Source organism: Notothenia coriiceps, unplaced genomic scaffold (genome assembly GCF_000735185.1).
Source record: "Notothenia coriiceps isolate Sejong01 unplaced genomic scaffold, NC01 NC01_scaffold00012147, whole genome shotgun sequence".
Taxonomy (NCBI): Eukaryota; Metazoa; Chordata; class Actinopteri; order Perciformes; family Nototheniidae; genus Notothenia; species Notothenia coriiceps.
Window position 1 is genome coordinate 321,277 of NW_011344848.1, and position 16,968 is coordinate 338,244.

Below are 16,968 nucleotides of genomic sequence, written 5' to 3' on the forward strand. Positions count from 1 at the left end.
CGAAACAATCAAAAATCATGTACTCGAACAATAATAGGACAGTTGAACTCATACACGATGTACGTGGTACCAGAAGCACAAAAACATCTAGAAGAGAGGTCCATGAATCGATTCGTTACAGTATCACTCCCACGCGCAACTGACAGGCCACACGTTTATCGCTTTTGGACACATCGGGTAAACCAGAGAGGGGCCGGAGGTCGTCACCTGCTCCCCCATCTGCGCTCAGATTAGACACAAGCTATTGGGCTCAGAGCAGCGGACCACCGGGCGGAGCCACCACTCTGGACTCACAGACATTGATAACCCCCAGAAACACAACAGCACCCACTCCCCTACGCACCCAAACGCCATGAAGTATCAGGGTGAACTACGCGCCAAACGTCAATCGCGAGGAGGATCAACCCAAAGTTCAGGAGGCACTTCAACTCAGAGCGGAGCCTTTTCGGGCATTCCTGATGGAGTTGTGGGAACATATTGAAAGCCAGAGTGGTACGGTGTAATCAAAGCCTCTCTACTTCGCCCAGAGGCACCCACAAACAGCACAGGCGAGACGAGAGCATAGATGGTCTCTCCAAGGATCTAGGTGCCCATCACAGAGAGGGCGGCTAACGGAACCTCGAACACTACCTGTGGCAACCACCGGAGACGATCCAGCAAAATAGAGACAGTCCGTCCAGCTCGAAGAAGCAGGCAGGCCTCATCACGAGGAAAGAGGAATACCCCAGGGGGTGACTTCGATGGCAGTTGCATAGTACACCCACCGACAGGCCCCCAACCCAGAAGAGCATCAGTCTCAAGACCGTAGGCCGAGCAACAGCAAACAAAACAAGCGGAGTGGATGGGGAGACAAGTCTTATATCGGCAGAAGCACATGCGACAACAAGACTTCCGGGCGGCACCAAAGTTGTCCTGGAAAACTGTCCGACCCTCAGCAGGGGAGTCAGGAACCATCCAAGCTGTGTACAGTAAGGACGGGACGTTTGTGGACACCTCAACTGATGGAGTGTTAGGGCGTTGGAAGGAGCACTTTGAGGAACCCTGAACCCCGACAACATCCGCTCTATGTTAGAGGACAGAGCTGGAGTATGACGGGGATCGACACCAACCTCTCCCGGGGGAGGTCACTGAGGTCGTCCAAACAACTTCACCAGTGACAAACGCCCCGGGGGTGGGACTGAGATCCGCCCAGAAATGCTGAAGGCTCTGGGTTGAGGGACTGTCATCGGTTGACAACGTCCTCATCAACGTTGCGTTGAATCAGAAAACAGTACCGAAGGAGTGGCCAGACCGGGGGGTGGCTTCCCACTTTTTAAAAAGGGGGATCAGAGGGGTGTGTGCATTAACAGAGGCATCCCACTACTCCAGCCTCCCCGGGCAACCTGAGGTCTCGAAAGGAGGGTCAGGCGATTGTCGAACCTCAGATTGGAAGACGGAACAATGCGGATTCCGTCCTGGCGTGGAACAACGGATCAGCTTCTATATACATCTAACATTCGACAAGGAACCCCATGGTGAGGGGCGCCTGGGACAGTATACGCATTATCCACGCTCCTACAACCATGTCGTTGTGTACAACTATGGAGAAGGCGTATGACCGGTTCCAGGGAGTTACACTGCGCGGACGGCAGCTGCGCGAGCTATGCGGGGATAAGACGGAGCGGGTATCCTACAACTAGAACAGAGAGACACATAACCAACTCTCGATCCCTCATATACGCAGACAGAGCATAGATGTCCAAAGAAATCCTCGGAACACAGTAAACCTCGGCCTTCTCCGCGCCCTCGCAGGGTTGGCCTCAACTCGCAGCTCGCGCGCACAGACTTTGTCACCGAATCCCCTCGTTGGTAATATGAGACATATAACTCGGCCTCATCGCAGCGCGTAGATCATAAGGGGAGCGGGGTCCTAGCATATATCAGGCAACCTGGAACTCCAAGACATTACACACATAACGCAGCATTATGACAGATGATGTAGGTTCTGATGAAGCGTCACATCAGGTCTGCAGACCAACCCACACATAATATCAGCAACTCAACCCTGGAATACACCAGATATCAGCAACCGAGGCAAGGAGAACAACGCTCGGCCAAACGCAACACTCGTCTGATATGATGGATGACAAAGACACACAAAAATCCACACCACAACCCAAAAAACATCCAACACATCTCGCCGCCATACGTTCTCAGCAGGAAACGGAGAGAATCGAACACACTACAAAGATGAAGTCCATACCCCCAACAGTGAAGGAGATCTAACGTACCTTAGGGTCTTTGGATATCTCCACGAGACTGACAATGGGAAACAACTGGACAGTGAGAATGGGTATCGCAAACAGATCAGAAACAAACGCACAGGAGAAACAGCGGTACTAAACACACAAAGCAGACACGAACACCTACAGACACACAAAAACGAAAATAAAGTTTATATATTATTCACCTCCATCAATACAAACATTTACCTCCCTCTCTAACACCCCCACCACACAACCCAAAACCATCCACCACACATTCCACACAAAACACATCATTCTAATCACCTTCTATACATAATCTTCAAAATCAATTACATACTCACTACTTTATATACCACAAGGCACGAACTATGTGACGAAAAGAGCGACGCCCAGCCCCACCAGAAGGATCATACAGACCACTCTAGTCTAAACGCCGCCACTCCTTATTCGATTACACTACTCAACTCCCCATCACACATCAGCGTCCACTCAGAGGACTCGCTCATCGCACGAACGAGAACGAGCCTTCCTGAACCAGCAGGGAATTACAGCCCTCAACACACACCACGAAGATGCAGGATATATTTATCATCCCGCACGCGGTGCGCTGGTGTCTCCTTCAGGGATACCATCACGGTGAGACACGTTACAGGCAACTCCTCATCCAACAAGACCCGCGACGCGCACGAAGTACACTCCAGAAAGTATGAATCCACCTCCTCAATTCAGCAAGATCGAAAGGAAGCCACGATCTGTAGGTGTTCGAGAGCCCTAGTTACCAAACATGGATGCCCACCTTGGCGACCTACAACTCCTCTAGGGGAGGTGCTCCATCCAATAGGCAACCTATGAAACAGAACCAATTATCCCACCCACCAAAAAAAAATATCCACAACAAAAGAACAAGAACAATCAAAAACAAATACAAACAACTATAAAATAACATCAAAAAAAACAACATCCCAAACACATAATCACTACCCAGATAACACACATCGAATCACCAAGGCAAGTCACATAAACACAAAATAGGGCGAAAAAAAAAATCAACAGTAATACCAAAACCTCAAAAAAAAAGATAAAATCAAAACGCGAGCGTGGCACAGTCCAGCAGACCTGGGAGAGACCAAAGGCAGATAGTAACCTAGGACCAGGTGGGAGGGATTACATCAATAAGAAAACACATCTTACGCTGGCCTGCGCGATTAACAGCTTGGATATCAAAAACCACCAGATCAGAGCTGGATTGAATGTGGCCACGCGGAACGACAGATGGGTGCTACTCCTGCTGGATACTGCTACCTCCGCTTACATCAGATGGGATACGGTGTGATCCCCCCCCCCCCCCACCCCACCTCTAAGCTACCAACCCACCCCCCCACCCCTCCCCCCATCTACGCCAGGAAGGTAGCAGTATCCAGCAGAGAGACCCCACACTCTACTTCTCTTATATATACCTAGGACCAACATCAAACAAGCACTGTCTGCACTCGCGGGAGTATTCACACACGAGACAGACTCCCAGGCCAAGCTGAAGAGATATATCAAACCCCTCCCTCCACCTGGCATCAACCTAGGCTCCTAACTCCCTCCTTGGTCCGCTCTCATTCCACTAGGACACGCTGCCTGACACCCTCCTCAAGAAGACAAGCGCGCCAGAGTGAAGAAAAACATCTAACTAGCAGTAGACTCCGAACCACCTCAACTGGCTCCCTTTCGACGCGAAGGAGGAAGCCGGTCAACTCTGAGTCCCTCACCGGGATGACGAAACATCATCAGCCAATATACCCTACAAGCGAGAGCACCCAGCACAGCCTGCGGAGAAAACCCACTCAGCCAGCCGTTGTACCCGCGATCTCGTTCTTCAGACCAAACAAAACCTCGGCACATCTATAGACCTCTTCATGACATAAAAGGTCTCCAGCGTAGGAACAGAAAACATGGCAGCGCGAAGCCCAACACCCAGAGAGCTTTATGCTTCTGGCTCAAGCTCCCTAATATTCGACACAAACGTCGCGGTTAAAGACAGACTGCAGAACCGCTCCCCGCTGCCCGATTATCTCAAAAAACCGCAACCACTCCATCAACAGACACCATTGTATCCCTCACCCGAAGACCACACCACCAAGATACCTTGAACTCCTTCACTGGGTAGGACTCACCTTGGAGTGGACACTTCCAATCAGAAATTCCCAGACATAGAACCCATCACACGAGACCAATCCAGCATCGGAGGACCGCTCGATCCCTCAATAACACAGCAGCTCCCACAATCGAGCAAATATGCGAACCGACTCCAGTCCCGAGTAGCGTCTGACACGCGATCGCAAGAACAGACTGGACGCCAATCAAACCTACCAATCTCTCATCTGCAAAAAGCAGTGGCTAGCAAATCTTAGTCCCACCGAAACAGTATGCAGACCACCCTCCCCACCATACGACTAGCCACTCAAAATTCCCGACTACCACTGTATACATTACAAATAACCAACACAGAGAAAAAAGGAAGTAACGACAGAAGCAGCAAGACCATTGCAGAGCGCCAAACCCCCTCCATAGACTACAGGGTCACGATTTATAACTGCCAGAAAGAAAAATAAAAGAACACACCAGGACACAGCTCTCGCCTCACTGGAGTTAAGACGACAGAGATGTGCCTGGATAAAGAGAACCTCACCCTCGACACCCCCATAAAACTCCAGCACGATCACCATCCCAACTAGTGACTACCTGGGAAACCACCGGTCTCTAATACCCTTCTCTCAATCACCAAAAACACACTGAGACCTGCTAAACATACGCGATACTCCCAGGCCCAACATACCAGGGATCCTTGCAAAAGAGAAGAAAGACTTAGATTCCGTTGTATCCACGAACCAGAGACGGAAACCGCATTGGATTAACACTCTTCAAATCTGAGGAACGACAAGAACCGAGCCTTAGACCTACTAAAATCATACGAGTACCAACCCAAGAGAGTAACACTATATATAGCCCGGCGCGAAGACGCGAGATAGAAATATGTGAAAAGACCTCTGATCAATATCATGCACACCCACCCTACAGATCCCCTTTCTTAAAAAAGGGGAAAACCACACAAACCACAAACCCGATCTTGACCCACTTCTTCGATAACTACGTTTCTGGATTATTCAACTAAACAAACGTAATGATAATCGAAAGAACAGTAGTCAATCACATAATACCAAAAACACACGATTCTCAGAACCCAGAGCCACTTACAGACATTTAGAGGCGAGATCTATCCCACCACCAGGGGCATTTGAATCACTAGATACGCAAGTAATGTTTGCAGATCCTCAGTAGACCTCCCCACACCGGAGAGACAATTCGGCTGTCGAACCCACCCCCCCGTCATACTCCAGCGCTGCCTCCCTCAAACATCCAGAGAGCAGGAGTTGTCGCGCGAATTCCAGCGACATCTCCTCCACACAAAGTGTCCCCATCATCCAACGCACCTAAACCTCACTCACGTTGACAAAGCGATCCACAACGTCCCCGTCCCCTTACTGTACACAGCTTCGGATGTTCCCGCCTCTCTCCAACCTGCTGACACGACGTGACAGCGAACAGTTTTCCATGGACCAAATTTGACCGGACGGCGAGAGAAAGTCTTTATTTCCACATGATCTATCTCCAGAACAACAGAACATATACATATTCACAACCCCCAAACTATAACACAAAACAAAAAACAACAATGACAAACATAAATCAAATACACACTCAACATCAACAAAAAATCCTACCATCACCAGAAATGTATCAACCACTACCCAAAATCTAAACTCATAACAAACAAATTCCAACACCATCACCAAATAGAAACACAAAACCACCTTCACACATCAACCATAGATCACCCCAAACACGCATCCGTAAAACCCAACCAAAACAGTCCAATAACCATTACAACAAAAAAAAAAAAAAAAATCCCCTCCCACCACCTAAAACCCTCCAACTCACAATAACAAGCCACCCACAAAAAGGCCCTCAAGACACAACCCAAAAATCTCCAAAAAAAGACTCAATATAAAAAACATAATAAAACCCCCATCAGGAAAACCAAATCCCCCAAAAATCCAACACCTCTACAAAACCCAAAAAAAAAAATCAGTACTTCATCAACCAAAAACATCACCCAACACAAAAAAAGACCAATCCTAACCACAAAAAAACTCAAAAACCACAGTCAACAAACGACATACAACAAAAACCACAAAAACACAACACCATCATCAACAGATAAAAAAAAAAAAACACACATAACAAAATCACCCCTCCACACCCCCACGCAGGCACCCGCTGCTTTGCCTCGGCCACGGCTGAGGCTGCTGCCCTTCGGGCCTGTCGGTACCTTGCAACTGCTTCGGGAGTCCCCCGGGATAACAAATCCCTGAAGGCCTCCTTCTTCAGTCGGACGGCTTCTCTGACCACCAGTGTCCACCAGGAGGTTCGAGGGTTACCGCCCCTTGAGGCGCCTAAGACCTTGAGATCACAGCTCCCCGCCGCAGCTTCGGCAATAGAGGCTTTGAACACCGCCACTCTGGTCAATGTCCCAGCCTCCACAGGAATGCCCAAAAAGCTCCGCCGGAGGTGTGAGTTGAAAGGCCTCCTGAACTTGGGCCTCCTCCAGACGTTCCCAGTTCACTCGAACTACACATTTGGGCTTACCAGGTCTGTCCAGAGGCTTCCCCCGCCACTCGACCCAACTCACCACCAGATGGTGATCAGTTGACAACTCCGCCCCTCTCTTTACCCGAGTGTCCAAAACATACGGCCTTAGGTCCGATGATACGATAACGAAATCGATCATGGACCTTCTGTCTAGGGTGCTCTGGTACCACGTACACTTATGAGCATCCTTATGTTCGAACATGGTGTTTGTTATGGCCAATCCATGACTAGCACAGAAGTCCAGTAACAAACCACCACTCCGGTTCAGATCAGGGGGGCCGTTCCTCCCAATCACGCCCCTCCAAGTGTCTCCATCATTGCCCACATGTGCGTTGAAGTCTCCCAGCAAGATTAAAGAGTCCCCTTCAGGAGCCCCATACAGGACTCTTTCCAGGGTCTCCAAGAAGGCCGTATACTCTGAACTGCTGTTGGGTGTATAAGCACACACAACAGTCAGAGTTTTCCCGCCCATAACCCGCAGGCGTAGGGAGGCGACCCTCTCGTCCACTGGGGTAAACTCCAACTACGAAGCACCCAACCGGGGGCTTGTGAGTATCCCCACACCCGCCCGGCGCCTCACACCTTGAGCAACTCCGGAGAAGAATAGAGTCCAACCCTTATCCAGAAGTAAGGTTCCAGAGCCGACGCTGTGCGTAGAGGTGAGCCCAACCAGATCCAACTGGTAACGCTCCACCTCCCGCACAAGCTCCGGCTCCTTCCCCCCCAGAGAGGTGACATTCCACGTCCCCAAAGCCAGCTTCTATCACCCGGGTCTGGTCCGTCGAGACCCTCTGCTTTCACTGCCACCCTTCTGGCAGCGCACCCGACCCCTGTTTCCCGTAGGTGGTGGGCCCGCGGGACGGAGAAGTGGAGGTGTTGCCCACGTTGCCTTTTCGGGCTGTGCCCGGAGGGAGAAGCTCCGTGGTAAGCCCGGCCACCAGAGGCTCGCCGACGAGTCCTCCTTCTGGGCCTGGCTCCAGAAGGGGACCCCGGGCTTCCTCCGGGCCGGGTATCCTCACTTCCTGTGTCGTCTTTCATGAGGTCTTTTGAACCAATCTTAGTCTGGCCCCTTGCCTGAGACCAATTTGCCATGGGAGACCCTACCAGGAACACAAGGTTCCAGACAACACAGCCCCCAGGTTCATCAGGGCACACAAGCCTCTCTACCACGGTAAGGTGCTGGTTCTTCAGCATATACTGTAAATAATAATATCTGGAGATATAAAATAAAATGTATTTTTACTGCCTCATTACCGGGGCAGGTAAGACTATGTGTACTGGGCCTCGAGGTGATAAAAAAATAAGATGGTCAGTCGTAGTTATTGAGAAGACCAAGATTTACTATGGTATTTGAGACAGTGAAAGATCACCATTAATGGCAGAAAATTAATGTGTTGCTTTTTTGTTGACAAGGCTTGATTAGTAGCCATTAGTCAATGCACATGGTTAATGATGTCTATCACTGAACATCTTAATCACACTTCAGGACGGTTCTTGGTTGTGTATATTTAAGAGTTGTTTTTGTATAAGTATACAAAATACTTATTTTTCTCTCTGGCTCTGAATCTCTTTGTGAAGCCACAGAAGCATTTAAGTGCATTTACAAAGAAAACTTTGAAAATACTGTTTTCTTTTCAAACTTTTTTTTAGAAACTCCCAAATGTCCACTTTTTGATGGTGTAAAAAAACAAAACATATGTGTGAAAAGTGAAATAATGAGGTCCACTGGGAAAAGTTAATGCATACTTCATGAGGAACAGATGCAGAATCATCTTGGAGGTTTAAGATGTTTGACATAACATTCATTCAAATTATTTTCAGTTAAAAGATTTAATCTCTATAGTAGTTCCTCTGCCGATGTTGTAAAAAAAAGAGGCTACCAATAAATACATAAATATGAAATAAATATATACCCTGTAATACTATCCATGTGCAATTATTATAAAAACAACATTCGGGATGAGTTTTTGAAGGTGCAATGAGCAAGATATGTCCATAATGTTGCTTCAAACATTTAAAAATGAACTAACAATATAAACAGAATATGAGTAGTTTTGAGGTAATGACAAAGTCGTCAATGAAATATGTTCACTCCACCTACTGGGCATAATAACCATCTAGCCCTATATTGTAATACCTAATACCAATACATATTGCACTTTTAAATATTAAACATTCAAATGGTGTCCTTTCCGTGAATTACAAATGATAGCCTTGTCCTTACTGTGTTTGTCATTATGTAAACAAAGGGAGAAGCTTTCAGAAAGCACTGCTCAGTTCTCTGAAACTCCTTATTGTCCTTGTGAAACAAACACAAAACATTCATTTGTGAAGCATTCTTTCCCATTCAAGTGTCTGTCTGTTTTTTTAACAAGGTTCAAGCAATTCAACATATGCCTTGAGGATGAATGAGTCAGGAGAACTTCTCACCTGGACCACAAGACTACACTATCTGATCTGATATGCGTGACACATTGTCCATGTTGTTGACTTGCGTTGACAGTGACTTCCGGCTGTCTGTGCTCGCTACGGGCCTCGTCCTCTGCGCTCGATTTTGACCCTTGCACGAAAAAGCAGCCTTGAACTCCCCGCGGAACTTCCCTGGTTAAAAAGATGAAATCCAAACAGAAACCATTCAGTTTGATCGTTTTGTAGGCCTTGCATGAAAAAAAAGGCATTTTAGAAATGCATTTGTTATTTTGAGGAAAAAAAGTACAGAGGCCCAAAACATTTCCATTAAGAGAAGCGCGCTGCAGCCTCAGAAACTATGCAAATATAAATTAACAAAAGTGACAAAACACATGCAAATGAAAAAACATCTTCACCAACTTGACAACATATGGGCAACGCAGGAAAAAACAGTGCAGGAACAGAATGTTGCGAGTAAAAAAACACTGCAAATATAAAAATGCTGAAAATGTTGAAAAACGAAGTAAAATACATGTGCTCCGATCCCAGCTGTGTGCATCACTTTTTAGTGTCCCCTGGTTGTGTTTTAAGCTTTTTCCAGCTATTTGCAGTGCTTTTGGTAAACGCTGCACATGTGTTGTGAAGTTGGTGAATATGTTTCTTCATTCGCATTTCTTTTTGCACATTTGTGTTTCGCATCGTTTTTTAAGTGCAGCGCGTTTCTCCTAATATAAGTGTTTTGGGCTGCCGTAGAGCATTTGCCCTTGCACCGTAAAAAAGAACGATACATTTTAGATTTTTGGGTGATAAATGCATATTTTTCTGAGATTAATGTTTGCATATACATTACTTCTTATCAGAGAACAATTCAAACCAAATAGCTGTAATGTTGTTAGCACACTGTCCACTAGAGGGAAGTAATAAACCTACACAACTGATGTCAGTGATGAGGAGGTTACAAACTTACCGCTGAGGAAATTGTAGATGATGGGATTTGCTGCACTGTTAGCATATATGAGCCAATGGGAGAAAGTGAACCATGCGTACACGGTCTCTCTGTCGTTTGTTTTTTTGAAAGTCCCAAAGACTCTGCAGGTAAAGAAGTAATTTATCAGTTAAAGATCTGGTTTGCATGCTTTTAGTTACACTCTTAATAACTTTTTTGAATTGCAGAAAACAAGCAACATTTCACCAGTAAATATACTGTATCATTTTTACCTTTTCATGACATTCAGCACGCTGATTGGCAGGTAGCACAGGGCGAAAACAAAGAGCACCACAATCAGCATGCGAGCCGTCTTCCGTCGGGCTCGCACCTGTTTGATCTCAGCACAAACCGTGCTCGTCCTCACTCTCATGGGCTCTCCAGATGCCGGAGCCGAAGCTGAGCACTGGATGGATCTCCACTTCTTCTGAAGCACTGATGTGCTCCCAGGAATCTGTTGATTTAATATGTGCATACATTAGGCGGTGTTAACTTGGCCCTGGAAGAACTAATTCACTAATGTTTCGACATTAATCAAATAAATCTCTGTAATGCTAACCTGTGGACACCACAGCTTATGACATATCTGGATGTATGCCAAGACCATAAGACATAAGGGTGCAAAGTATGTGACGATGAAGAAACAGGTGTGGTAGACCTTTGGGTAGACCTCAGCTGTTGAAAGATGAAAAACATCATCTTAATAACATTGGAAACTTTCTGGAGAGCGAACTAGCGAGGACTCACAACCTCAATTGTTGCCATGCCTGTCAATCTTTAACAAATGTAACAAACTAGATAAGCAGTCTTTTTTTTTGCACAATACGTCTGACATTTCTTCAGAAATGACAACTTCAGCTGTCATATTCAATCAGATTTAAAATTCATGTTTCACTTACAAGAGAAAAGGAAATAACCAATACCTCATAGGTTAATTTGGAGCAGCTTGGGTGTAAATCCTCAAATAAATAAATACAGGACAGAACTCCTACACAAACACAATTTTCCTCTCCTGAAGTATTTTTTGACAGTTTTTCCAAGTTCTGAATGCACTTTGCGGTTTGAACAGGTGGGCTTATAATATTTAAAGCTGGTAAAAACGGATAAAACGAGAAGTTCATTGTCAATTTTCTCCTTTTTACACTCAGTAGATGAAGCAGATCTTGATACAACTTTTCTAAAATGTGCTCAAACGCTCTCAATGTTAAACCTCTCCCAAAATCCCTCCATATTTCTGAATGTGAAGTCCATCGATTTCGACATATTTAAACATAGCTTTATTGTAAAATGATATTCATAAAAAATTGATAAAGGAAGTCACATTGACTCTGTCAGGTCAAAGTCTTTTAAATAAAGTGTGTGCTGATTTACCATCCGCCTTATAGATTAAAGATAAATCACAGACATGTATATATACAATAAATATATACGTAACATTCTTAATGCTTCAGGCAGCTGGATATGCCTTAAGCCCCTTTGATGACAACAAGTCAGTATGTATCTTATTGTATCTTGGAAACTTTGTGATAAGGGTACCAGCTTTACTTTGGTAAATCTTTCTATTTTTGCATCAAACTTTATTTCCAGTTTTTTCCATTTGGCATTTCAGTCTCCTATGACTTGTTCTGGACTTTTGAGACTCTACCAAGGACAATGTCCTCACCTCAACCAGGCGTTGTCTGTGTGACGATTTCAGGTGTGAAATAAATGTACTTTATCTTCTGAGGTCAAAATCACACACCAGAAGCGTGCTCTATTTCACAGTGACGGTTAAAGACAGCTCTTATCTCTGTGTTTCACATCAATATGTCCTATATCATTTCATAGAGCAGTAGTATGATTATTAAGACCTGTATGACTGTCAGTAGCTTAGTTTTAAACTAAAGAGTAAAGATGAAAGATAAAAAGCCCCAGCAAGTCCGACAGTTGGTTCATCTGAGGCATCACTTAATAATAACTGAGAGCAAACTTGTCAGTCCTATAATACACATTGATAACTCCATGAGACTAAAGAGCTCTTGAAGAAATACAAAGCATGGAGGATCAACATATAAGAAGAAAACCTTCTAACTAAAATCTAACGAACAAAAAAAGGCAGCTCCCACTGTCATGTTTGCACATACAGTACACGACCATTGTTGGACAATAACAAAATATGACATCTGCATAAAACACTTCTAGCTGATACAGTGATATCACTTTAATTTAAACTGACACTTCCGTGGCCAAAGATAAGAGGGAATACATTTCTCTCCCGCTGGCATAAGTCTGGTAGCTGGCAACATGGGCAAGATGTAGACACAGTCACATGGTTGGTTGAGTTAAAGGCATTTACGTAATACGAAAGTCATTAAACAGAAGACCATTTGTCAACTGGCAGGCAGTGAAATCAGGCTAAACGTAAAAAGGCACTGAGGCAGGAAAGCTTGCTAATCAGACAGACAGCAGGACACTGGCAACAGTAGTCTGGCAGGTCATTTATGCAAAATGTAAAAAAGTGGAGGTGAGCTGCCCTGAATAAACACTGGATCCTACAGCCGATTAGAAGCAGTTTGGAGGTGACTGAGGCCTTGTTCAGAGAAGCCATGCTTCTTTTATAATCCGACCAAAAGTGGACAACTCTAGGTGGTGTGAATGTGTACAGATGCATTGAGATACGAGCAATCAGAACAAATTCAGGTAAAGGGAAGACCTCTGCATAGGCTGGGGAAGCACTCATTCACTAGCTTTGTCAATAATATATTTTGATATGTTGGCCCTATCTTTACAATTTGAATGTATTACCAATTAAAAAACCTTAACATAATACACACGTAACGCTGCTTGGCAGGGAAAATACAACCATCATAATACGAAGATGGTATAGGCAAATAATTTCTTGCACGTTTCTGTGATAATGTATGGTTTATGTGAGGGTAGCAAGTGTGCGATTTTATGCGCGCAACACAAATAACAAGGACTTTTCATGGTAATTACTTGTGTGTTCATAAATAAAGAGTGTGGTCCACTTATAATAATCACAAAAGACGCATGTTGCTGCCTTCTCTGAACAGAACAGGAGTCAAGAGGAGGATGACTCATTGTAGAGTAACAGTTGAATAATTGAAGGAGAAAGATGATGCAGGATGCACCATGAAACACCATACTTCTTCAGAATAACACACTTTCTCTCTGGAGACACAGGAGTGAATTGGTTTAACAACAGATATTTGGTCATGTTCACTCGACTGTGAAATTAAATAGAATATGCAAAATAATGCATAATCTAACGACTTCGGGAGATCTATGAAATAAATATATCTTAGCACATATATTGGTCCATTTTGGCTCAACGGTCCCTTTATTAATGAAACAAGTTGGAATTATATTAACTTCTGTTGAATACTGAAATATACCGGCCTCTTCACTTTCAGTCAGAACGTTTCATTAAAAACTGAGATAGAAATGTAATGATGTTATCACAGACTTAACTTGATCAAGATTGACCTGACAAAGGGAATGTGCCACCTGGAACAAACCTACTGCATAAATAAATACCTATAATGCTTAAAAACCATCAATAAGATCAAATAACAACACCTTCACAGATAGTGATGGATTAATCAAGGAAACCTTGCAAATCTCAAACCAGTACCGTATAAAATAAATGTTACTTCTGCTGCATTTAATAAAACATTGATTTATTGATGGTTTTGTAAACATTCTCCGATGGGGGCATGCATCTCTCGCTGGACGGCAAAGCTCAGCTCAACACTGAAATCCGGTTTATATAGAAAGCTAATAACAGACTAATGTCATAGAAAGTAACAACAGGTTACTAATAAAAGTGCATCCTAATGTGTGTAGCTTGCAGTACAACAGACAGTAACATTGTTTAACATATTCCTAGATGTTTGCTCTTGTGTTTTTGGTTTTAAGGTGAAAATACTGCCCTTCACTCTCTTTTCTATCTCTTGCTAGAGCCCCTCGCACACCGATTGGAGAAGTGCAAAGAAAAGGTTTGACAGTCCTGCAGGGCACTCTGTTATTTTCTCCAACAAAGAACATTCAACTTTGCCTTGAGATATTTTTTAATTGGTATAGTTGGAGTGTTTTATTTAAGTGTTTCATTGACCTTCCCTTTCATGTGTCAATAAAGAAAGCCATGGAAGTTTCATTATTTTCATATCAACCTGCCTCTAATGAGGGTGAGGTTAAAAGGCTTTTTCTTTTTGTTTGGCTTTCCTCCTTTGGGTACATAAATCAGCGATGCAAACTGACTTCATTATGTGAACTCCATCAAAAGTCATCCATCCTAATTCATTAGTCCCTATTTGCCCTGTGAACGGGGCTCTGCTCTTATAATTAAAGCATCAAAGGGCAGCTAAATGGTGTCAGACACGTATATTTATTTCAGCACAGGGAGCAAATAATGCTCTCTTAAGAATCGCTTTGAAAAACAAAAAGAAAATGTGAGTGGGAGTCGTCCTTTTGGTCTTTCATTTGGTTTTAGATTAATTTATGGCTCTGGCAACAAGTGAGCAATTTGGCACAATTTCCAAGTGTTTGAGGAGGATTTGTGAAAACTCACCTCCCCAATGTTCATCACACACTGTGAACAGGCTGGTCTTGTTTGTTAGTTCTGGCAGAAGGCTGCTGCACTCCATCACTATAGCCTGAGGGATCATGATGATGCACGACACAACCCAGATGACAACAATACTCTTGCGAGCCCTCTTGGCTGTGCTCTTGAACATCAGAGGGTGGCAGATAGCATACCAACGGTCCTGAGCAATGCAGCTCAGTGTTAGGACTGATACAGAAACAGAGATGGTCTGGAGAAAAGAAAAAGAAAAACCAGTTAGATAGAGACGTCACTTTAAAATGATAGTTTGCAAATGAGACATATGAGATTTCTGCCTTAATTTGATGTGCTTTGGGGAAGTTACTGGAAATATGATGCATTAATCAGAAACACACATTCAAATATGTAATTGCCAGAGATTTGCTTTAAGTGCAGCTTTGCCTTTTATCTTTCAAGTCTGCAAGTCCCATAATACAGATTTTGAGAACCCTTAACGGTATGTTCTTCGTAACGTTGTTTGCAATACAGCATGATGTATCTGGCTTAATATGGTGGTATCAGCGTAACCATAATGGTGTTACATTTATCAATAAAGAGAAATTATTTTATAAAAAGGTTTTCATTCAATATTTTAGGTGAATCAAAATCGCAATTACTTGTATTCGGTGAATACAATTGCTGCACTTGCATGACATGATTGAACCTCTGTAGAAGTCAAGCACACATTAAGCTAGTCTTGTATATAAGAAAGATGATGGCATTTTGGTTATCAATGCACTGTGAAGCCCCACTGTCTTTGAAAGGGTTTAGTTAGTCTGAAAAGGCAAGGGTCACAGACAATTGTCACACATGCCTTGCTCGCAAGGAACCTTTGAATGGCAAAATCATACCAGATTAAGCCAGATTTCAATAATGGATTTGTGAAATGCAGAGTTGAACATTACATGTTGAACGTACGTGGTGTTTGGTTTGTGTCCTGTGGGAAATAAACGGTCAGCTCCATCTCTTTGAAATGTTTAGCTCAAGGATGTCACGGTGAACTTAATGACCTTTAATGACTTACTTCCTTCATTTAAAAAAGGTCTAAAGAAAGATGAGGGGACCTTAGGTTAATCTCAATACACCTCCTCGACTCCTCTCTTCCCCTCCTCCGGGACTTGACCCGGAAATCGATCAAGACAAGCCATGTTGAAGGACGTCCCAATACTTGAAAAGCACACGGAGGAGTCGAGGAGGGGTGAGGGATGAGGGGTGAGGGAGGAGACGAAAGGGAGGATGGGATACACGAGAGCAGATTACGCGGAAGTGTTTTCACTACTTGCGTATAAAAGCCCCGCCCCGACCTACACAGCTGGTCGATTTCAACACAGGAAAACGGAGAACTGGAAGAATAGAGTGGCGAAGTCCCTCCCCTTCCGGGTGAGCTCCATGAAACCTTAGCCTCATCCCAATACCCCTCCTTGACTCCTCTCTTCCCCTCCTCCGGGACTTGACCCGGAAATCGATCAAGACACGCCATTTTGAAGGACGTCCCAATAGCTGAAATGCACACGGAGGAGTCGAGGAGGGGTGAAGGAGGAGGGGTGCGGGAGGAGACGAAAGGGAGGATACACCAAGCCCCCAGGAAGTGCTCCGGACTCAGATGAAAATATTCGTGTTGGCCAAACGGCGGTACTACACTTCCGTTTGGTTGCCAGGCCCGGAAACACTTTTTCCCATTGACTTACATGGGGAAAGAGTGGTCTGTAAATCGTTGGATAATTTTTTAAAACTAAATAAACTACCCAGTATGAACACTTGTATAGCCCTTATTAAAAAGATTAGTTCCTCAAGTTGTAAAAATGTGCTAATAACGTTATTCTGCAAGTTATTTCCCTCTGCATTATGAACGCGCATCTAACCCACGAGACCACGCCGCCCGGCACGTTCATGTTACGTGTTCAGCATGGTCCCGACCAATCAGAGCACACTGTGCTCACAGGGAGGGTGGGGGCGTGGAGCTACAACGAGCCGTTAAAGGGAGAGAGTGAAATTCAGTGAATACAATACACGTAGTTTACAGAGAT

At 44.4% G+C, this 16,968-nt stretch overlaps 1 protein-coding gene across 1 annotated transcript; it reads right to left on the reverse strand.

Annotated features, from left to right (window-relative positions):
- Positions 1-9,387: 9,387 nt before the first annotated feature.
- hcrtr2 (hypocretin (orexin) receptor 2) lies at positions 9,388-15,158 on the reverse strand (the record flags this gene model as incomplete). Its single annotated transcript, XM_010773196.1, has 5 exons — positions 9,388-9,545; positions 10,321-10,442; positions 10,572-10,792; positions 10,898-11,013; positions 14,909-15,158. Coding segments are annotated over 5 exons (867 nt in total), but the record flags the coding sequence as incomplete, so codon positions are not given.
- Between the last annotated feature and the right edge of the window lie 1,810 nt (positions 15,159-16,968).